Source organism: Pelobates fuscus, chromosome 3 (assembly GCF_036172605.1).
Source record: "Pelobates fuscus isolate aPelFus1 chromosome 3, aPelFus1.pri, whole genome shotgun sequence".
In the NCBI taxonomy this organism is placed as follows: domain Eukaryota; kingdom Metazoa; phylum Chordata; class Amphibia; order Anura; family Pelobatidae; genus Pelobates; species Pelobates fuscus.
Window position 1 is genome coordinate 168,405,011 of NC_086319.1, and position 24,308 is coordinate 168,429,318.

At 43.9% G+C, this 24,308-nt stretch overlaps 1 protein-coding gene across 1 annotated transcript in view; it reads right to left on the reverse strand.

The window, feature by feature from the left end:
* Nucleotides 1-23,824, reverse strand: part of IL17RA (interleukin 17 receptor A) — a 65,323-nt gene extending 41,499 nt beyond the window's left edge. The window contains exons 1-4 of the mRNA XM_063447656.1: nt 23,613-23,824; nt 15,193-15,217; nt 14,556-14,702; nt 1,708-1,832 (exon numbers count right to left, since the gene is read on the reverse strand). Coding sequence (XP_063303726.1) covers nt 1,708-1,832; nt 14,556-14,702; nt 15,193-15,217; nt 23,613-23,732 — 417 coding nt within the window. The 5' untranslated portion in view covers nt 23,733-23,824. The remainder of the gene's footprint in view (nt 1-1,707; nt 1,833-14,555; nt 14,703-15,192; nt 15,218-23,612) is intronic.
* Nucleotides 23,825-24,308: the final 484 nt, after the last annotated feature.

Genomic DNA, 24,308 nt, shown 5'->3' on the forward strand with positions numbered 1-24,308 from the left:
CAGACGCGTTATCTACTGGCCAAAAGCTCTGGGGGGGGTTTAGGCTTACCCCACCTATATATGTATTACATAGGTGCTCAATTGGCCCAGATTGTATTATGGCACTCACCCCCTTACGAGAGAAGATGGGTCGAACTAAAGTCAAGCATGATGGTGGCTGACCTCCCACAGTCTCATATTTGGACAGACAGGCAGCACAGGCCCCTCCCCAGAACAGACTGCCCGGCCATTCTGGCATCCGTTAATCTCTGGGACAGAGTCAAAAAGAAATTGGCACTGATCTCAGATCCATCTCCTATGACATCCTTCCTCAGGAATAGGGCCTTTCCGCCTGGCATGCACGTTAGGGATTTCGCTGGCCTGGAAAGGGCGGGTCTCCAGAGATATAAACACTTATATCCAAATCACTCATTTGTTTCCTTCGACGAACTCTCACTGCGCCATCCCCTGGCTCCCAGGGACTTTTTCAGATACATGCAATTACGAGACTGCGAAGCAAAGCAAAGTGCAGGAGGTGACAAAGCGGGCCCCAACCTTTTTTGAGATCCTATGTGACAGTGAAACGGGAAGTACGGGCCTGATTACCACCATATACAACTCAATCAGTTCGGAATCCACTGACTCGGGCAACTGACCTACATGGACCAATGGGAAGCTGAGTTGGGAGAGATACAGGAGAGTGGGGTATGGCAGGAAATATGGGAAGCAGCCAATAAGGTATCGATTAGTGTTGAGACTCCAAGAACAATCCATTAAGAGAATGATACAATGGTATACCACACCAGCAAAGCTGCACCAAATGGGCAAGGGGGATACCGACCTGTGCTAGCGGGGCTGTAGCGAGAGGTGCATACATGTGGTCAGCCTCCCCAGGGTTACAACTGCTGTGGGGAGAGGTGGGGGTACTGCTGACCTGCTAGAGAAACAAATAGACCCATGGGCCTTCCTACTGGCCAGACCTATAGATGGCATGGTGACCAAGCACAGAAAACTAATGAACAAGCCAGACGGGCCATAGTGGTGAAATGGCTGGGCCGTACCGTCCACGACATGACAGAAGTGACACAGTTCATTAAAGAAAATTACTTGATGGATAAGCTCACAGCAGTTGTTCACAACACCACCAAATATTTTGAGAAGGTGTGGGCACCCTGGGAAGCAATGGTAGGGTAAACACCCTGGAGAACGAGGAGTAGTGAGTTTGCTCAGAGCTTCTAGGGAAGAGCGAGAGGATCGGAAGGAGAAGGGAGGGGTAAACATGCCCACTGCCAGCTACACACCCCAAATATATATCCCTGTACAGATACCGGAGGCCTTCGCCCTCCTACTCCTTATATTGGTCATCTAATCTCCTATAGCTGAGCGTTTTTTTTTTTTAGTTACTTATATAAGTATTGTTTTACTTTTATTGTTTCAGTTTTTATATTTAAAATGTTTGACAGCTGAAACCGAACTGCAAAATACAGGGGCAGAGTTCTGCTTTATCTAGTCCACTCCTCTGTAAACTGTGTCTACAGAATGAAATGGTACTAAAACTAATGCAATAATATACACGGAGCTTCTGCGTAAGCATACAATTCACCTGCCTATTTCTGTCATGCTTGTCAACGAATAATAAAGAGTTTAAAAAAAAGAAAAGAAAAATGGCCACAGTTCCAAATACATTGAATCTTGGAAAGCCTCGATCACTGAAGTGTTGTTGCTTACCGCTTCTCCTCGTGGGCTGACTTGACTTGGGAACTGATTTCCAAAATGAAACTGGACACAGGTCTGCTGGTTGGTGCTGTGTTGTAAAACAGACAGCTCCACGCCCTGTAGATCCAAAATACTGGCTGTGAAAGAAAAAAAAAAGAGAAGGATCAACATCGCTAAAGTTACTATCCCCAGCAACCTCTATCTAAATGTCCTTTACAATTACCCTATCCAAGAATATAAAACTTACTATACGAAAACAGAAATCACAGGTCTACAATGAAAGAGGTTTTCTACTACCTTACTAGGTATGAAATAATACATTTTAACCATTGGAAATATAGTTTAAAAGAAAGTAAAGTATAACATTGCTTTAATCTAAATATACAAAATATAAGTATCCTAAAAAAAGCAATAAACAGTCATTTCCACCTACTTATTTCCTACACTACTTATTGAGATGCAATTCTTTTAAAAGATATGTATTCCCATATTCTAAATTAAAATAACTTCTTGGATACCAGAAATACTTATCAACCACTTGTGTGGGTGGGAAGCAGGATGTGTACCAGTCTGCTAACCAGCAGTGTGATGATGCATATATGTCATGTTATGCTTTAACCCCTTAAGGACAGAGCTTCAGAAGCTTGTCTTTCACTTAATGACAACGGCAATTTTTGCATTTATTTTCTGTTTGCGTTCAACTGCAATTTGCATTTTACTAATTTATTGCACCGACGCATATTATATACCGGTTTTTAAAGGACAGAAAGGGCTTGATGTAATATATATATACATAAATGCTTATTTATTATAAAAAAAAACAGAAAAATGCAAAAAAAAGAAAAATTTTGAGTTTTTTTGTTTTTTTTACAGTTTTTGCAATAATAATGTGTGCACAGGGGGGGCGTGGTTTGCAGCCGAGCGAGCTGGACGTGTCCGGGTAGAGCTCCGCTGTGACCACGGTGCCAACTGCCTACAAAAGCCGAAATTTGACTTCAACTCTGCTTGCCAGTGCGGGGGAACCGTGATGGATAAAAGGGCCCCGAGGAAGCAGGCGAAAAAAACGTTGGAGACGGTTACATCGGTCTCCGAGATGTTTGCGGCCACCCGCGCTGTGCGATTGAGCACCCAAGATGGCGGACGGGACGGCCTGGGGAAACCGCGCTCCCCCTCGAGCCCGGGAGGCAATGTCGCCGCAGGGGCATCGGACACGGACACTGGTCAGATATTGGGCAAACTGTCGGAAGTGCGCACCTACCTGGCCACTGAAATTGTTCGTAACACTGCTGAAGTGAAGGCCGAGATCCAGGCCCTAGGCGCGAGGACGGCGGCGCTCGAGCAACGGCTGGAAACCACTGTCTTGGCCCATAACGAGTCCGCTGCCCAGATCAATACACTGACGTCCCAACTCTTGATAGCTGAAGCGGCGATCGATGATCTGGGCAACAGGTCGCGATGAAACAATATCCGTCTCCGTGGCCTCCCGGAACAGGAGGGAGAGGAGTCCCTCATAGACGTGGTCTTGGGCATATTTAAACCGCTTCTCCCCGACGTGCCGGAACATCTATGGCACATCGAGCGGGCACACCGAGCGCTTCGTGCCAGAAGGGCGGATGATAGAAGGCCGAGGGACGTTATCATAAAATTCTTGTAGTTCCAGACGAAGGAGGCCTTAATGAAGCGGGGCAGGGACGGCTCCATCACTTATAAGGGGTCTGACCTGGCCCTGTACCAAGACTTGACCCCGGCTACCCTACGAAAGCGGCGAGAGCTCTTGCAGCAGGAATCCGTTAAGTATGCCTGGGGTCACCCTTTTCAGTTGATGGCCTTTAACCCCTTAAGGACCAAACTTCTGGAATAAAAGGGAATCATGACATGTCACACATGTCATGTGTCCTTAAGGGGTTAAAGATGGCCGCACCAAAATTTTGTTTGCAGATGGAGATCCGGCGGGTTTCCTGACAGAGCTGGGGATCCGTCTTCCGGAGGGCTTTGCGGTTCCGAGGACGACGGCGGAGGCCCTTCCTCGTGAATGGTACGCGGCTGGCGAGTGAGGACGTTTTTTCCAATGCGGCTGTGGGCTAGCTATCGGCGGATCCAGGCGGTAAGCCTTTCCGGGTGGGCCCCTGTTGTTTGGGAGGGCGGGCTGCGAGGTTTACCTATGTTCTCCTCACTTTGGTTTTCATCTGGCCCGGGCTTCTGGGGTCCCTGGTGGGGTTGCCCCAGATCGGCTTCTCTCCATACCTCAGGCGGGTTCGCCATATTTGGGGCGGGCTAGGGGTTCCTCTCAATGTGCTGGACTTTGCTCCCATTTCCTTACGGGCCCCTTGGTTTGGCCCCGGCTCCTGTCCGCTTTGGTGTCCCGGGGATGGGGGGAGATCTGAAACATGGCAATGGAGGGTCATACCTAACTACCCCTGCGAGATCGCTACGGCAGCGGGTGACTTATGACTTTCACTTCTTGATGTTTATTTATTTGACTTTTGAATTTTTATGCCGGGGGCCTCGGGACTGTTCTGGGCGGCGGGCTGGGGTCTTTTGTAGGGTTGGGGCGATTGTTTTATTACGTGTTATAACTGTTAAGATTGCCTGGTTCTCCCGACTGATTTTGTGGTGGGTATGGCCTCCATGAGGGTTTACACCCGGGCCTAGAGGGGTAGGGCGGTTTACATCCTGGCCATTTTATCCACAGCCGATTGATGCTGGGACTCAAGCCCTATATTTTGTATCCCCCCCCCCTTCACTGGGTGATTTTTGTAATTCCCCTCACTATAAGCTCTGGGCCTGCTCGAGTAGATAAGGCCTCTAAGTTACTCATGGGGGGCGGTATTCCCTTTGGGGTTGCGGGGGGGTTTGGGTTCCCCTTCTCCCTCGTCTAGCATATGTCCCACACTTGTTATTTACAGTTTTTTTTGCTTATACCTGTTCCGGGGGGCGGGCAGGTGGGTGCTTACTTCCTTGCGGTTGCTTCCCGGAACGTGGAGTTTTACACTGGGGGACCTCGTTTTGGGGGGGGTGTCCCCCCCCTCGTGGTCTTCCCTTCGTCCTTGTAGGTCGTTATCCTGTACGGATGTCCCCTTACATATGTTCTTCCCCCCTCCACCTGTTTGTCGGTTTCGGAGGGGGGATTATCCCTATCCTTATGGGTAATGGGGGCGCGGGGAATTGCACGGACCTGGTCTGATGGGGTGGGGCAGGTGACCCCTCGCTGCCGGGGCTTGGGGACCGGGACGTTACCGGCGGTGTTGTAATACACGTCGTTTTTCTTGAAGAGTTTTATATTGGCACCCTAGGGGTGCTCATTTTTCGTTGGTCTATGTTCTGGTTACTCTGGAGCCTTTTCTGGACTCCGGGGAAGCCTCAACATATTCCCCTAATATCCCTGGCTATGGGTAAGACCAGGAGATTGTTCTCATTGTTGCTCTCTCTCTCTTTTTCTACTTTTCATTCCATCTCCCCCTTCTCACCCTCCCTCCCCCCTTGCCCCCCCCTTCATGAGAATCCCTTCGGGAGGGGACACTGATATATTTTGCTGTGACCTCATGCTCTGCTCTGGCCGATGGGGCTCGGGTGGCTGTTATCCGGTACTGCCTCATTTATCGCTCCTTTTATCTCGATCCCTGGTAAGAATTGTTAGCAGGTTGGGCCCTCCCTTTGATAAACTACAATGCCCCTAAAATTCTTAACCTTGAATGTTAAAGGCCTGAACGCACCGAGTAAACGCCGCCTTATGTTCAGGGAACTTAAACGCATGAGCCCGGATATAGCATTCCTGCAGGAGACACATATACCGACCTCAGCTCTCAGGGATCACACCATTAGGTCTGTACACGAAGCAAGGGCTCTAAACAAGCGGAATGGGGTGGCGGTGCTTATACACCACAGATGCCCACTCCGAGTGGGGACTGTTACGGCTGACCCAGGTGGGCGCTTTATCCTAATATCGGGAAGTCTGTACTCTCATACCATTCATCTCCTAAATATTTATGCCCCCAACAACCCCTCTGTGGAATTTTGGGATAACATGACCCAATTGGTGAACGGCCTGCCTCACGGCATGGTGGTTGTAGGGGGGACCTTAACGCTACACCATGCCCTGCAGTGGACAGGGGCCTATGTGGCGGACTCCCGCGGTCACATAAGAGGGGCGGCCAAGACAAACTGCTTCGTTCCTTTTTACATCGTACGGGGCTCATTGACATCTGGAGAGCACACCACCCTGATAGCCGTGATTACACCTTCTACTCAGCGCCCCACGATACCTACTCCAGGATTGACTTATTCGTAGTTAACTCTTATTCCGCATCCAGAGTCTCAGGTACTGCAATTGGCTCCATTACATGGTCGGACCACGCTGAGGCCACGCTAACTTTGGATTAGTTGCGTGTGGCTTCTCCGTGGTCTTGGAAATTAAACACCTCACTGCTGCAGGATCCGGCTGTGGTAGAAACTGTTCGTAAGGAACTGCTAGAATACTTCACAAGGAACACGGTAGCTGGCATTCGACCTGCTACGGTGTGGGCCGCGCACAAAGCGGTTATTAGGGGTATATTGATTCGTGAGGCCTCCCTGAAGAAGAAGCGTAAATCACAACTATTGTCATCATTATTAGAGGCTCTGGGGAAGGCGGAAGAAAAGCATAAGGCCATCCCGTCACCGGGCAACCTGTCGGACGTACGAAACCTTCGATCTTCGATTCGTGACACGCTTCTAGACGATACCGCCAGAGCCATAACGTGGTCCAAGAGGACCTTTTACGAAAAATCCAATAAAATGGATACGTTGCTGGCCAGGTCTCTCCGCCCGAGACAGGGACATTCGCATATTGCGAGGATCAAAGCCGCTTCAGGTAAGTTCTGTACAGATCCTACTGAAATCGCTCAGGTTTTTACGGAGTACTACACCAATCTATACAACCACTCCAACGGGACCGCCTCGGACCAACGACGTGAAGCTGACGACACTCGTGCCTTCCTGTCTCGCCTCTCACTCCCAATATTGCGGGGCGCAGAATCTGCCGCCCTTGGAGCACGCATATCGGCTGAGGAGATAGATGATGCAATTTCACTGTTGAAAGGCAACAAGGCTCCAGGTCCGGACGGGTTTGAGGGCGGCTATTATAAGAGACTTTCCGTGAGGAACTCGTTCCCCACTTGGAATCGTGGTTTAATAACCTAATGGAGGGAGGCGTCCCGGACTGGGACATGTCGCTGGCGGATGTTGTGCTTTTACCGAAACCGGGCAAAGATGATCTTTCCCCGGGCAGTTTCCGCCCGATCTCGTTGATCAACCACGACTCGAAAATCTTGGCGAAAATCTTGGCTACCCGACTGAACCCCCTACTGACACGATTGATACACCCAGATCAAGTGGGATTCGTGCCCGGCCGGCAACTTTTTGAAAATACTAGGCGGAATATCGACCTCATTTGGAGGCAAACTAGTAGAAAAATCCCAACGTTGTTTTTGTCCCTCAACGCGGAGAAGGCCTTCGATAGGGTTAAATGGCCCTATCTCTTCGAAGTCCTTCGACATTTCGGCCTACCAGACACCTCCATAACCGCGATTAGAGCAATGTATACGGATGTTAAGGCACAGGTTTGGATATCGGGGACAAAGGTGACACCCTTTAGTCTGGGGAACGGCACTAGGCAGGGTTGCCCTTTGTCTCCCTTGCTGTTTGTCCTCTCCTTAGAGCCCCTTCTGCAGGAGATCCGAAATAACCCGGATGTCCATGGGATTTCGATTAGGGGCCAGCGGTATGTCGTGTCGGGTTTTGCCGACGACATCTTGCTGACCCTGACGGATCCGGTTAGGTCGATGGGGGCTCTGGCGAGTGTCCTTGATGCCTACGGCGGGCTGGCCGGCTATAAAGTGAACATGCCTACGTCTAGCGCACTTCCTCTCTGCATGACAGAGTCCGACGTGAGATCCATAGGTGATACTTATCGGATTCGTATAGCTAGAGACCATGTCAAATACCTCGGGGTTTGGTTGACGGCGGATCCTGCTCGTCTATTCGCACAAAACTATACCCCCCTGATTCGCACCCTGATCACCGATTTGGAGACATGGCTGGATAAACCGATTTCTTGGATTGGTAGAATCCATTCGGTGAAAATGAACGTGCTCCCCAGGATTCTTTTCCTGTTCCAAGCCCTCCCGGTCAAATTGACCAAATCTGACCTAAGTGTACTCCAGCAGACGATAGGGAAATTTATTTGGCAAAATAAGAAACAAAGGGTTGCCCGAAATGTTCTCTATAGGGCTAAGACAAGGGGGGGTTTGGGCCTCCCGAATCTGTACTTTTACTATTTGGCAGCTCAGCTATCACAAGTAGCTCTGTGGCATTCCCCTCCGGAAGAGAGGAGGTGGGTAGATTTAGAATCGTCTCTCATGGGTCCCGATTTGCCCCAATTTTTGATGTGGGTCCCTAGGGACCATAGGCCCTCGACCCGCATCGAATGTCCAGCTATTGCGAACTCCCTGAGACTTTGGGATGCTACCTCGACTAAGTACGGTCTGTCACCCCGACCTTCACCCATGGCTCCTTTTTTGAGAAATACAGCTTTTACCCCGGGACTGGATGCTAAAGATTTTAAGGGTATCGAAAGCACAGGGGTACAACGTCTTTGCCACTTGTATGAAGGTGGCTCCCTTATATCGTTCGAGGAACTGAAAACCAGGGCTACCCTACGTCCCGCCGATTTTTTCCGCTACCTCCAGATCCGGGATTTCGCCCAGACCCCTTCGATTAAGGTCGGTGCCCTGCGCCGCTTACCTACTTTGAAACTATCTGCCTCAAAGAACGGATCCCTAGGGGTCTCATCTCCATATTATACACTCACTTAAGCACGAGTACGACAGAATGGGGGGAGCTCACTTACATATCTCAATGGGAAGCTGACTTGGGCGAGGAACTGGAAGGTATCGATTGGCAGGAGATCTGGGAGGCTGCGGCCACTTCGTCTATATGTGTCTCCATGCAGGAACAAGCATATAAAACCATCTTTAGGTGGTACACCACTCCGGTGAAGTTATATAAGATGCGCAAAATGCCCACAGATTTATGTTGGAGAGGATGTGGTCAGAAGGGGACATACCTACACATGTGGTGGGATTGTCCTGAGGCTCAAAAATTTTGGAAACTAGTGGTGGGGCTTCTGAAAGATATCTTTGATAAAGAGGTTAAACTAGACCCCTGGGTATTCCTTCTGGCCAGATCTGTGGACGACTGGTCCAGGATGGAACAAAATTTATTACACAAAGTGAACCTAGCAGCCAGAAGGGCCCTTGCCAAGGCGTGGTTACATAATAAGTCTCCCCCGCTTGATGTTGTTATTCGGAAGATCAAAGATGCTTTCCTTATGGATAAGCTAACGGCGCGGGTCAGAGGCACCCTCAAAAAGTTTGACATGGTCTGGGCCCCATGGGTAGATAGCGGAGTAGGCGATTAAGGGTCCGGAAAGATGGGATCTTTCCCCCGTGCCCCCGCCTCCGAGGTTATACCCCTAGATCCGCTCTACCCTTTCATTCTGACCTTCTGTGATGGACCTCTCAGGACCCCGACGGGTCGGTCTTAACCTACGGCCCGTGCCTTGGGCACATTGATCTTTGCCACCTCCCATAGCTGTATTGAACCTAGGTCACAGGAACTATCCATCACGATTGTTGACTGGCAGTATATCGTACTCTCCCCTCCCATTTCCATCCCCCCTTCCTCCCCCGTGGTCTACCCTCCCTTTCTCTACTCTCTCTCTTTCTATCTTTTCTACGATCATCTCCATTTACACCACTTATCCCTCTTTAATACGTTCCCTCCTTGGACAGCCTTTCCCAGTCTGCGCATGGGATGCCGACGCACATACTTTAGCTGCAGTGGGTTCAATAGCCCTTATTGATGAAGCGGGGCCGGCTGGACCACCTATCCAGGGGGCCTCGTATATTAGATTGGAGTTTGTAGGCTTATTGGATAAGAGTACAACCCTACATCTCAACGGACACGGGTGCTATATCAGCTTGATTGGTGCATTGGGAATGATCGTTTTTTTATTGTTTACTTAAACTTAAATAACCAAGGTGAACCACCATAGACATCTAAAACTTTCAGGTTATGGCTAAAGAACACTAATTCGTTATGAAACTTTTATGAAGGTCACTAATGATGCTCTTCTTTGCATAAATACTGGAGCGATTTTAGAATTTGGTAGGTTTGTCTTGTAAGCTTAATAGCCATAAAAGAAAACAAAATTGCCACACAAAAGTATATATTTATTTAAAGTAGACACCACAGGCTATTTACCTAAGGTTGTTTTGACACTTTCTACGTAGCCATTTCACCGCCAACCTCTGCTAAATATTGGAGTAAAATTGTGTTTTTGGGGGGTTTTGGCACATAAACTTATAACAAAGAACTTCTCATGTGTATTGGTGTGTGCTATTCCTGTACAAAGTTTTATTTTGTATTCAGTTACATCTGCTGAGTAAAAGGACACCCCCATTGTATGTCTTTGGCACTATTTCGTGAAGCTACAGTGCCATACAGGAGACCTGCCCTTTTCAGTATTCACAGTAGAGTTTTGAGAGATGGATTTAATGAGCCTATGCTTCCATTTGGGGTATTATAACAGTTTGACTGTTCAAAAAAAAACAAAAACACAAAGGCCTACCATTTGTAAAAGTAGACACTCCAGGGTATCTCATAAAGTGCATATTGTGCCTTAGCATGCCCCCATTTTTCCACCAATATATGCCAAAGTATGTGGTAAAAAAGTATTTTGGGCATTTTTTTTTACATCCGGATTGCATTTTTGCTGGGCATTTTTTATGCTCAACTAAGTCTTCTGAGTAAAAAGACACCCCCAATGAATGTCTTTGGCACTATTTCGTGAAGCTACAGTGCCATATAGGAGACCAAGCCATATCAGTTTTTACCGAACTTTGAATTTTGACGCTGGGCCTATGTGCAATTTCCAAGCATCTTCGCAGGTTTTAAATTCAAACTACCCCACAAAGGCCTACCATTTCTTAAAGTAGACACCCCAGGGTATTTCAAAAGGCATATTTTGAACCTTAGCGTGGGATCATTTTTCCGCTAGCTTGTACCAAGTGTAGTGGTAATAAGCGTTTTTTCTGCCTTTTTGACACACAAAGTGAGTTTGCACAGTATATTTTGCAAACCTTATGTGTACTACCACTGTATAATACTTCATATGTTGCTCAGCTATGTCTGTTGAGTACAAAAATACCCCCGTATGTACCTTTGCCAGGTATATGTGGACATCGGAGGGGCACATTTGGGACACAGCCATTCCATTTTTTTCAAACTTTACATTTTTACGCTGTGCCCATGTCCCATTTTATTTTATTTTTTAGTAAATACGCTTTTATTGAATTGTGCACTCGTTCAATTTGTCAAATAACTATGAGTATGCGTCAGTTAGGACACGCAGGTCCCGTCAGCACAATACAATGACAATGATATTAGGAAGTGGTGTTCGGTCAGTCATACATTGGTGACATGCAGGCCACATCATAGCATGTATTTTCTTGTAAATAGTGCATTTATGAGCAGTTCGTACAATAGCAGGTAGTAATGCGTGAGATTTTAGTGAGACTCGCAGGTCTCAGTCTACATCTTAACAATGACGACATGAGCACAGCATGTGCCTAGCGTTAGTTAATGCAACATTGCCATAGCCGTAAGTATGCTGGCCTACAACCTTGATGGACACACAAGTCTTGCGTACAATCTCCTACCGGTCGTTAGATAGTAAGGCTAGTCCCTAGTTAATATCCACCAGTGTGGGGGGCGCAGTGCGAGTCAGTCTTACAGATCAGAGTCCTGTAGTCTAGTACCGGGTCTCAGTCTCCCTCGTCCGTCTGCCCTAACGCTAGTGTCTTCCGCTCTGTGGTGGTTACTTAGGTCTATCTCGGAGTATCTACTGTCCGTGGCTGAATGCTCATCTGGCTCTCATGTACGAGGCAAAGTCATTATGGAGAGGCTTTGTGATGCGTTTAGTCGTTGCTATCGTCCTGCTTCCTAACTGGCGGTGTTTGGTGTGGTCATCCAGTCCCTAGTTACATTAGGTATCTGCGCTGTGTCTTGCAAGTTCACCCCGCGTTGGGCGAGTGTGTTGTGTTGTCACTTCGTCTGGGTGTGTTTACACTCATATGATGTCTTGTGATCGCTCCTCTGTGTAGGTGTAGTCCTTGTAAGGGGTCATCCCTACTGCGTTATGCAACGTCATGTGGGCCTCGTGTTCCACATGTAGTCTCGCTGGCCCCTTAGGGCCTTATACGGTTGAGTCCAATTTACGCCTGGTGGCCCCCAGATCCGTCCGCAGAAGGAGAGGGGAGGGAGAGAAGAAAGAAAGGGGGGGGGATTACTGTGTAGGGTAATTGTGTTTTGTTGTTATACAGTGCTAGCGCGTCTCCCAAGATGGCCTGCTGGGATTAGGCGGGAGAGGGGGTGTATCTGAGTATGCGTGTTAGTGTTGTTGTCTAATGTCCCTGTTGCGTTCCTCCCCTATCCCATTTGTGATGTGTTCAGGTACCAGGGTCTCCACATTTCGAAATGTTTGTCTGTCCTCCCAAGTATGTCGGCATATCTCGCTTCGGCTGTATGGATCTCTTCTATTCTCTGGAGCCATTCCACTTTAGTGGGTGGTTGGGTTTGCTTCCATTTTGCTTGGATCAGTGCTTTGGCTGCATTCAGCAGATGCCGTAGGATTGATTGTTTGTATAGTGCCAGCGGACCTGCAGAGAAGTGCAATAGTGCAGCCTCTATGGTGAAGTCTGGTGGATCCCCCAAAATGGCAGTGATTTCATGGTTCACTACCTTCCAAAACGGCATGATCCTGAGGCAATCCCACCAGATGTGGCGGAGCGTGCCCGGTTGTGTTTCGCACCTCCAGCATGTATCTGGGACCTCCGGGAAAATCCTGTGTATCCTCGTTGGCATTCTGTACCAGTGGGAGAGCAGCTTGTAGTTCACCTCCTGGTACCTGGTGCTTATCGAACTTTTATGCTGCAGAATAAGAATTAGGGCCCATTAGGCGTCTGTATAGGTTCTGCCCATGTCCCATTTTAGAGTATTTTGCCAGGCTATATAATCCAAATACCCCATAAAGCCATACCATTTCTTAAAGAAGACATCCCAGGGTATTTCAAAGGCATATTTTGAACCTTAGCGTGGGATAATTTTTCCGATAGCTTGTACCAGGTGTAGTGGTAATAAGCGTTTTTTCAGCCTTTTTGACACACAAAGTGAGTTTGCACAATATATTTTGCAAACCTTATGTGTACTACCACTGTATAATACTTCATATGTTGCTCAGCTATGTCTGCTGAGTACAAAAATACCCCCGTATGTACCTTTGCCAGGTATATGTGGACATCGGAGGGGCACATTTGGGACACAGCCATTCCATTTTTTTTCAAACTTTACATTTTTACTTTGTGCCCATGTCCCATTTTAGAGTATTTTACCAGGCTATATAATCTAAATACCACATAACGCCATACCATTTCTTAAAGAAGACATCCCAGGGTATTTCAAAAGGCATATTTTGAACCTTAGCGTGGGATCATTTTTCCGCTAGCTTGTACCAGGGTAGTGGTAATAAGCGTTTTTTCTGCCTTTTTGACACACAAAGTGTTTGCACAGTATATTTTGCAAACCTTATGTGTGCTTCCACTGTATAATACTTCATATGTTGCTCAGCTATGTGGTCTGAGTACAGCAATACCCCCGTATGTACCTTTGCCAGGTATATGTGGATGTTGAAGGGGCACATTTGAGACGCAGCCATTCAGTTTTTTTCTAACTTTTAAGTTTTATGCTGTGTCCATGTTCCAATTTGGAGTAGTTTAGATGGTTGGTTATTGAAACTTCCCCACAAACACATACTATTTACTAAAGAATACACCCTGGTTTAATTCAAAAGGCATATTTTGAACCTTGGCGTGGGATCATTTTTTCTCTAGTTTGTTCCAGGTGTAGTGGTAATGAGCGTTTTTAAATGTATTTTTTTATTTTTTAAACTTTTGTTTTGCTTGTTATTTTTTTTAAAGTTTCCTAAACTTTCTTAAAACTTTTTTTTACAGATTTCTAAGCTTTTTTTTTACCGTTAATTCCTAACTAGCAGTGAGCAGCACTAACAGTAAATTCCCCATAACTCCCTCCCACCCACCCCAGCTAGCAAAATATTTAAATTAGTTAATTAAATAAATTTAACCCCTGAGGGTTAAAAAATAAATAAAAGTTAATCGTCAGGGGTTAAAAAAAATTAGATCACAGTACAATACTGTGATCTGTATTTTGATTACTGTAGGCAGTGATCGACTGGCAGGGAAGGGGTTAATTTTTATTTGGACTGGGTAAAGGGTTTTTATTTTTTTATTTTTTACTTAAACGTTATTAAAACTTTTTTTTAACTTAAATTTGTAACTTTTTAAAGCTTATTTTAAAACTCTTTTTAACGTTAACCCCTAGTTAGCCTAACACTAAATCCCCCAATTCCCCACTAACTTCCACCCTCCCCAGCTAGCTAAATTTATAATTTTAAAATATTTAAATTAATTAATAAAATAAATTTAACCCCTGAGGGGTTTTGAACAATTACAGACTTATTCACTAAAGTGTGACTAGGAGCAAATTCACAGCAAACATCACTATTTTTTTTACTAAACTGGAATAATTATCCAACTCGGCTATGTTTTATGGAATAAAAATTAAAATTCACATTGAATTCTAGACTAGTCATACTTTAGCAAATAACCCTGCAAGTATTCTATAAAATCCCCCATATATTTGTGGTTTGTATGCTAAGCTCAATTGAACAGCAACTTCTTACTTACAATCTTTGGCCAATGTCCATTTGATTTCTAGAACTGGTACTCGATGACCTAGTTCATTTTTTCGCACTCCTGGATTCACGTCAATTCTTTCAGGAGCAGATGGGGTCCAATTGAAGGGCTTTATCCAGCTAATGTCCATACAGCTGCCTGGTAGAAAATAAGAACATAGTGAGTATTCAGGGATGACCATTAATAATCAAATCTATAACTAAACACATCTAACAAACAAACTCACAAGCTAATCAAAAACAATAAGGTCTTGTCAAAAGTACCATTTGCTATAGGATGGCATGGAAAGCAAGTAGGGGTGGAGACCTCATATGTCACTCTCTAAGCAAACATTCAGTGGGTGTTGTAGCTCCTGATTGCCTGTAACCTTCCTCTGTGCTACATTCACTTTTATGCAATTCTCGCTTCTTACCAAAGCGTTTTCTTTTATTGCCTTCTGAACAGATGTTCATGATTAAATGGTAGCTCTGTTACTTCTTCAGAGACATACTCCTAATTGCTTTAATGTTATAATGTAAAATGCTAAATGTTAAGACTTTTATTCATTTGCTCTGCTTGGACTGTACTACGCCCACCCACCCCAAAATACATGCGCTTAAATCGGAGAAGGGGAAAGACAATCACTTACTTTCCATCACTGTACACTGGATCCCCTGCAAAACAAAATAAAAAGGTCAAAGAAAACTGTTTACTCAATATTTGTCTAGTGATAGCATCTGCTGAGACACAAACACACAGAAGAACACCAACATTAGAGCAATACCAACATCAGAATCCAAAAGCACATATAGTCCCTTATTTTCCTATTTCCATCATATGCAACTAACTCTACTCACAGCTTACATCGATACTTGCTACTGCACACTTCTGTTTGCCAATTCATATGTCTCTTATTTATCTGAGTATATTGTCTACTAATGTTTGTCAAATGGTGGTTTTACCTTCACTTCAATATGTGCATATTATACACATATACTTGCATAATTTCCCATAGGATGGACACTATAACCATATAATCTCATTGCATTGGTAACAATACCTGGGGTCCCCTGGTGTCATCCCCAATAGAGCATTAAAAGCTTTTTTGAGCAGTTTAACACTGAATGATAGTCACTGACTACTCACACAGTGGCCCCGAGTGGAGGTATGGCTAAAGCAGAGGTTACACACTTCCATACCAGCAATGGGCACTGCGACAGGCTGCAAGGGGTCAGCTGAAACTCTTCCATTCAACGATTTCCATTGCTGTTTAGAATAATGCTTCCTCATTAGCCCAAGCAACACACAGGATGAACTGCTGGGGACTCTGAAGCAAAAAAATAATACATTTAAAAAAAAAAAAAAAAAAAAAAAGGTGATTTGTGTGCAAAAAGGATAGGCAGCGGACCTACATGTCCTCAATCCACTATACATGCACATATCAAAAACAACACAAATAAATAGTGGACTGCAAAAAATACCCAACACAATATGTAACAACTACAAAAACGGTAATTGTGAAAAAAAAAAAAATAGTGCAGACAACTGTGTGCAAATATTAATTGGATTAAACTGATAAGGAGTGAGCTCACATAGTGCAGAGCCACTATGCACTTGGCTCAAGTGTCGATCACTTTTGGACCTTTTAGGTTGTGGTGTTGTATCAAATCATAAAGCAAGGTAGCTAAATAATAATAAACAAACCATAATCATAGTGCAACTTAAAAACAAGACCATGAAAATAATGTGCAATTAGTTGAACTCACATGTATCTGAGTCCCTTATAGCTGGACTGACACGGTATAGCAGATATGGAATACGTATTTCTGCAAAAATACTTCTTCAATGTAGATGCAGAATATACAAAACAATTAAATCAGTAAAAAAATAAAATAAAAAAATCTATTAAAACATAATTAAATAAATATAACAAAGTGAATACATCCAAGTTTTGAAACAGCTTAGCCTTATTGAACAAATCTCCTTTTTCTTGCTTTCTGAAGTTGAGATGGAAATTATTCAAGGAAAAATAAGTTGCAAAACAAGAAGAGGATGTAGCGCTTTAGATAGTTACAAAATTCATTAATCACCTTTTTAGTTTTAGCATGGAGGCGAACACACTTAGTTAGGAGGCGGACTTTTCTGACATATTCAATATATACAAGAACCTATAAAAAAATAATTCAACATAGTATATATCATACACAATCAGGTAAACAATTTCAATTATAGTGTGTATACACTCACAAACGGAGAGCTATAGACCCAGCTCTGGTTTGAATCGTCTCCGGGTCCGTTTAGGCGACCCACCCCTATTGCCCGTATAGATCTTATTCCCTGGGGAAGATGAGAAATACAAACGATTGCGCAGTATTGCAAGTAGTATTTCTAGTGTAAAATAAAGAATCCCAAGTGTGTACTTACAAATCTGGAGTCATACAGTAATGACTCAATTCTAAGGTGTTGTGCAGATTAGGGACTGCACTCCCTTCTGTTCTGGACTCGAATGCTGGGAACCAGGATCAATGAATAAAACTTCAAAATGTATTAATAAACTTTTTAAAATAACAAATAAAAAGAGTAGAAAAAACTTTGCAAATTTATGCTCTATTTTACACTAGAAATACTACTGGCAATACTGCGAAATCGTTTATATTTCTCACCTTCCCCAGGGAATAAGATCTATACGGGCAATAGGGGTGGGTCGCCTAAACGGACCCGGAGACAATTCAAACCAGATTTGGGTCTATAGCTCTCCGTTTGTGAGTGTATACACACTATAATTGAAATTGTTTACCTGATTGTGTATGATATATACTATGTTGAATTATTTTTTATAGGTTCTTGTATATATTGAATATATCAGAAAAGTCCGCCTCCTAACTAAGTTTGTTCGCCTCCATGCTAAAACTAAAAAGGTGATTATTGAATTTTGCAACTATCTAAAGCGCTACATCCTCTTCTTGTTTTGCATCTTGTATTGGTGATAAGGTAAAGGATCAATATGATGTATAGCAGCTAATAAGAAAGATTTGGTGTATAGACACATTGATATTTTAAACAAATAAGCGCTGGTATCTATCTATAAGGAAAAATAAGTATCTGAGATATATTCAAGGACTATAAAAAGGGTAAAGTAAGAAACTACAGCAGAAAGAGAACTAATATACAAAACCACAACAATAGAAATAATTAAAATGTACATTATAGAAATTCCAAAACTTCATTTTATCACAGAGATTGGGAGACTCAGCAGCCTAAATTAGGCAACCTAAGTCTACACAGCAGTGACCAACAGTATGATCGGATCAATACATCATGGAGTGGAGATAGATTAAGAGACCATGGTACAACAATAAGAAACGCTACCCAAATAAAGGAAGAAAGAAACCGGATCCCCATAAGAACTAGATTTCAAATTGCTAGATAGTCCAGATTTTAATGAAGATTTTCGGCAGGGGTCAGAAATAAATTGATTGACACAAATGCATAGTACCTTGATCTGGAAATCTCCAGGGATCATCTTCAGCCATTAGAAGAAAGAGCAATAGAGGAAGGAAGAATTATAGGTGGAGCAAAGAGAGTAAGATTCTAACTACAGATCGGATTTTAAATTTTACTGTAATTATATAAATATTCTAAACAAAGGTTTACATTGTAGACCCACTGCAGATATTAAGGTTTTTGACTTTTTGGTGGATATGAGCCATTTCTGAAGCAATCTGTATCTGAAGATTTTTTTTCTATTTTTTTTTCAATTTGTGGAGGAGTATCCCTGTGACTTTATACAAACAGATTTCAAATAAAAATCTACATTCTATCCAAAAACAATGATTTTAGAAAAAAGTGTAGCATTTGAAAAAAATTGTGAGAGATATAAAGAGAGTTTAAAATTAAGCAAATATAAATATAAAACTTGTCAAGGAAAGACATCAAAGCACATTTAGAATATACTATAACTAGACACTCCGGGCCCGGCATCACTAAACTGCTCGCGTGATAGAGAAGTGAGGATCAGGAATGGAAATATAATATATTTAAGAAAACTATTGCATTTGTACTATACTCAAGGGTAAATTGCAAACCCATTTCATTTATGATTATATAAATAAATTCCTGTAAGTCTTTTTCATTTCATCACCAAATTAAAAGGCCATCATCAATTAATCTTTTGTAGAGCAAAATACACTGCTCAAAAAATTAAAGGGAACACAAAAATAACACATCCAAGATCTCAACGAATTAAATATTCTTCTGAAATACTTTGTTCTTTACATAGTTGAATGTGCTGACAACAAAATCACTCAAAAATAAAAAAATGGAAATCAAATGTTTCAACCCATGGGGGTCTGGATTTGGAGTCACACTCAAAATTAAAGTGGAAAAACACACTACAGCCTGATCCAACTTTGATGTAATGTCCTTAAAATAAGTAAAAATGAGGCTCAGTAGTGTGTGTGGCCTCCACGTGCCTGTATGACCTCCCTACAATGCCTGTGCATTCTCCTGATGAGGTGGCGGATGGTCTCCTGTAGGATCTCCTCCCAGACCTGGACTAAAGCATCTGCTAACTCCTGGACAGTCTGTGGTGCAACGTGACGTTGGTGGATGGAGCGAGATGATGTCCCAGATGTGCTCAATTGGCTTCAGGTCTGGGGAACGGGCGGGCCAGTCCATAGCATCAATGCCTTCGTCTTGCAGGAACTGCTGACACACTCCAGCCACATGAGGTCTAGCATTGTCTTGCATTAGGAGGAACCCAGGGCCAACCGCACCAGCATATGGTCTCACAAGGGGTCTGAGGATCTCATCTCGGTACCTAATGGCAGTCAGGCTACCTCTGGCGAGCACATTGAGGGCTGTGCGGCCCCCCAAAGAAATGCCACCCCACACCATTACTGACTCACTGCCAAACCGGTCATGCTGGAGGATGTTGCAGGCAGCAGAACATTCTCCACGGCTTCTCCAGACTCTGTCACGTCTGTTACATGTGCTCAATGTGAACCTGCTTTCATCTGTCAAGAGCACAGGGCGCCAGTGGCGAATTTGCCAATCTTTGTGTTCTCTGGAAAATGCCAAACGTCCTGCACGGTGTTGGGTTGTAAGCACAACCCCCACCTGTGGACGTCAGGCACTCATACTACCCTCATGGAGTCTGTTTCTGACCGTTTGAGCAGACACATGTACATTTGTGGCCTGCTGGAGGTCATTTTGCAGAGCTCTGGCAGTGCTCCTCCTTGCACAAAGGCGGAGGTAGCGGTCCTGCTGCTGGGTTGTTGCCCTCCTACGGCCTCCTCCACGTCTTCTGATGTACTGGCCTGTCTCCTATCAGCGCCTCCATGCTCTGGACACTATGCTGACAGACACAGCAAACATTCTTGCCACAGCTCGCATTGATGTGCCATCCTGGATGAGCTGCACTACCTGAGCCACTTGTGTGGGTTGCAGACTCCGTCTCATGCTACCACTAGAGTGAAAGCACCGCCAGCATTCAAAAGTGACCAAAATATCAGCCAGGAAGCATAGGAACTGAGAAGTGGGCTGTGGTCACAGCCTGCAGAACCACTCCTTTATTGGGGGTGTCTTGCTAATTGCCTATAATTTCCACCAGTTGTCTATCCCATTTGCACAACAGCATGTGAAATTGATTGTCACTCAGTGTTGCTTCCTAAGTGGACAGTTTGATTTCACAGAAGTGTGATTGACTTGTTGTTACATTGTGTTGTTTAAGTGTTCCCTTTATTTTTTTGAGCAGTGTATTTTCCTAAATGGATCAGGAACATTACAAAAAGGCAATAAATGAGGGTGAGAAGAAGCTAGATCCGATAGAGAAATTTTACATTCTCATGAAAAACATTATAATACCTTAAGACACTCTTACCTCATGGTGTTAACCGAACAGTTGAATTTAAAAGTTGCCTCCAGCAGTGATCTCTATTCCCTCTCAGGCAACATCTTGCTCCTGAAATTTCACTTACAAGAAGCATGGAGTGCCGCTGGGCAGGGGAGCCGCTGATTGGCTGAGAGTGTTCAGCTGACACTCAAAGCAAATCAGAGACACCCAATGCAGATAGCTGCTGGAGGCTTCTTCTGGGTTAGACCATTTGAAAACAGTTTACCCCTTGAGGTAAGGGTGCCTCATAGGATCTCCTATTTTACACTAGAAATACTACTGGCAATACTGCGCAATCGTTTGTATTTCTCATCTTCCCCAGGGAATAAGATCTATACCAGCAATAGGGGTGGGTCGCCTAAACGGACCCGGAGACAATTCAAACCAGATCTGGGTCTATCGCTCTCCGTTTGTGAGTGTATACACACTATAATTGAAATTGTTTACCTGATTGTGTATGATATATACTATGTTGAATTATTTTTTATAGGTTCTTGTATATATTGAATATATCAGAAAAGTCCGCCTCCTAACTAAGTTTGTTCGCCTCCATGCTAAAACTAAAAAGGTGGTTATTAAATTTTGTAACTTTCTTGTTTTGCATCTTGTATTGGTGATAAGGTAAAGGATCACTTGGATGTATAGCAGCTAATAAGAAAGATTTGGTGTATAGACACATTGATATTTGATATTGACACGGAGTGCCGCTGGGCAGGGGAGCCACTGATTGGCTGAGAGTGGTCAGCTGACACTCGAAGCCAATCAGAGACACCCAATGAAGATAGCTGCTGGAGGCTACTTCTGGGTTAGACCATTTGAAAACAGTTTACCCCTTGAGGTAAGGGTGCCTCATAGGATCTCCTGGCGCCATAACTTAATTTAGATAAAGTTGTTTTGGTGACTGGAGTGTCCATTTAACCCCTTAAGGACCAAACTTGTGGAATAAAAGGGAATCATGACATGTCACACATGGCATGTGTCCTTAAGGCGTTAAGCTCTCAAATTAAAAATATTATGTCAAACCTTTGGCAAATATTATCACACAATAAAGTATTACCAGTGAACTCAAAAGAGAAACCAAGGAACAACCCGACGGGCTGGATCTTGACTAAAGAGTTAGACGAGACCGAAATAGAGCGAACCCTGGCTACCACACCACACCGTCAGGGATGCCCATGGCATTTACAGTACAGACAGGTAGACCAACTGGAAGAGGGTGGTCGGGAAACGATAATGAGAGAGGTCGGACTACCCATCGTAAAGTCAGAACACAACTAAGACAAGAGACAAAACACCCGGACAGATACAGGAACTGAGCAACATCCTACAGGGACGGAGACTGGGCTGACCACAAGATGGCTAACGCAGGCAGTTACTCACGTACATGACCTAATCAATACCAGAACTTAGCTGGAAGCTGCCCTAAGAGAATCTTACCCTAAAACTTCGCCAAACGCACCCACTAGAACGTCAGCTCAGGAAAGCATTCGCCCTAAAGGGGTTTTTTAACCTTTGCGCTCACACACAAACCCTGACGTACATGGAGAAGGGATGACACCTGTTCTGGAGGGTAACCCCTCCACAAAATCGTGTTCTTGTATACCAGAAACTGACCTCATTCCAGGGCTGAATGACTACGTTAACCTGAACACCACTTAACATACCCCACTAAAGTGTACAGATTGCTAACCTCATGTTTCCCTGTTTAACTATGTCACCACTGTAAAGATCAAAAATTGTATTTACTATGCCTATTACTGTTACCTTTGACAACTGAATAAAAACTGATTGACACAAAAGAGAAACCAAGAGTAGTGTTCAGAAAGAATGCAACTGTGAAAAATATAGTAGCCCACAGTATGATAAGAAATAAACAGGATAAAATGTTTTTGTTTTTTTTGCAACTTACTGGGATATATAGATGTGGGAGGAAATCATGCACTACCTGCCTATACATCCCACGATTGGAATAGAATACAAAAAATTCAAATCATACAAATATATTTTCATATCCAGTTTTTTTTATTAACTCAACGTATGTAATAAATCTACTGCAATGCCCTTGTGGCAAGTAATGTGCTCGGCAAACTTGCCGAAAGCTAAAGACTAGGATTATGGAACATAGCGCAATAACGACTAAATCTATTAGACCATGCACTTTCATCAACAATATCAAGGCAACTAAAAGGGCTTAATAGTTAAAGACATTGGAAAAATACTTCCCACTTAACGAGAAGCAGATAGATTTAAGACCCTAAGACAACGAGAGTCATACTGGATTTTTACATTTGAAGTCCCTCTTTTATTTCCCATGTTTGTGCAATGTTATAAACGAATTGTTTAGTTTTAACAAGGATATTATATGGGGCTGCAGTTCAGAGTTAGTTGGTGGTGTGTTTCGGGTTTGAGGTCAGACTAGCGGATCTGGAAAATATGTCTAAGTTAGTTTTACATTTGGTTCTACTACACAGGCCTTGGGTTTGGGGTTTGCCTCGGATTCTACTTTAAGTTCTCACTTTGGTGACCTTATATTTTTGGATAAGAATAGCCGTTGTACATGCACAAATATAACATTCTTCTTTAGGTTATTTGATAGACTCATGTGTGAAATGTTTTAATTTGTAATAAATATCTCCATTTTATTATGTTTTATTATTTAATATTTTATGTGTATGTGTTTCTAGTTAATAGTTTAGAAATAGGTTGTATGGTTGCATAGTTACAAAGTTGAAAAGAGACAAGACAAGTTCAGCCTTAGTATAAAAAAACAAGTATTTTATCAAACAGAATACACTAAGCTTGCAGAAAGATTTGATTTATTGTCAGTATAAAATCAGTTTTGTTATGATTTTTTCTAATAGTCCCCTCTACTTATAATGTTTACAGGGTACCAATGTCAAGGCTAAACTGCTGCAATGTTTGAGATGTGTGCTGTTGTCAATGACAGTGACCAATCTTACACCCCCCTTCCCCTTCCCAGAATTCAGGGTCCCTACATTGGGATATTAGTGACATTCCAAACTATAACCAGTTATCTACGAGAACATTGATTCAATAAGTCTGCATATAATAAAAAGAATTACAGATACACAAACTCTATACATGGACCCACGCCCCATCACTCTCAGCCAAAGCAAGCCCCGAATGCGCATCCTACCCTGTCCCAAAGTACTTACCTCCTGGGAGCAGTCAGTATTATCGAGCGGGATGACCCTCAGGCCATTGGAGGAAGTGATGATTCCGGATTGGCACAGTAGAAGGACTACTGCCAGCTTACCAGCTAGCCCACCGGCCATGGCCCTCAGTTGGCAGCTCCTCTGACAGACACACACACTTCCTTATAACCTGCCCGACGCTGCTCTTCCCCGTTCAAGTTTGGTGAGGAGGGAGGGAGGGAGGCAGGTATGCAAAGCAGCAGAGACCTGGCGCCCAGTGACAACCGGAGAAAGAGCTGGGGGCGGGTTTGAGCGGAGAGTTAGGTGGAGAGTTCGGGAAACAAGTCTTGGGGAAATCCGCAGACTGAGTATGCAAATTAGCAGTATATCTACAGACAGAGGTCAATAACACAGAGAGAGAGAGAGAGATACACCGACACACTCATACACAGAGAAACACACATACACACACACACACTCACACAGAAAGAAACACCGACATATATAGAGAGAGATACACTGACACATACACACAGGAAGATACACTGACACATAGACACAGAGAGAGATATACTGACACATACACACAGAGAAACACTGACACACACACACAGAGAAGCACTGACACACACACAGGAAAATACACTCACATATACACACAGAGAAACACTGACACATACACACAGAGAGAAACATTGACACACACACGAAGACACA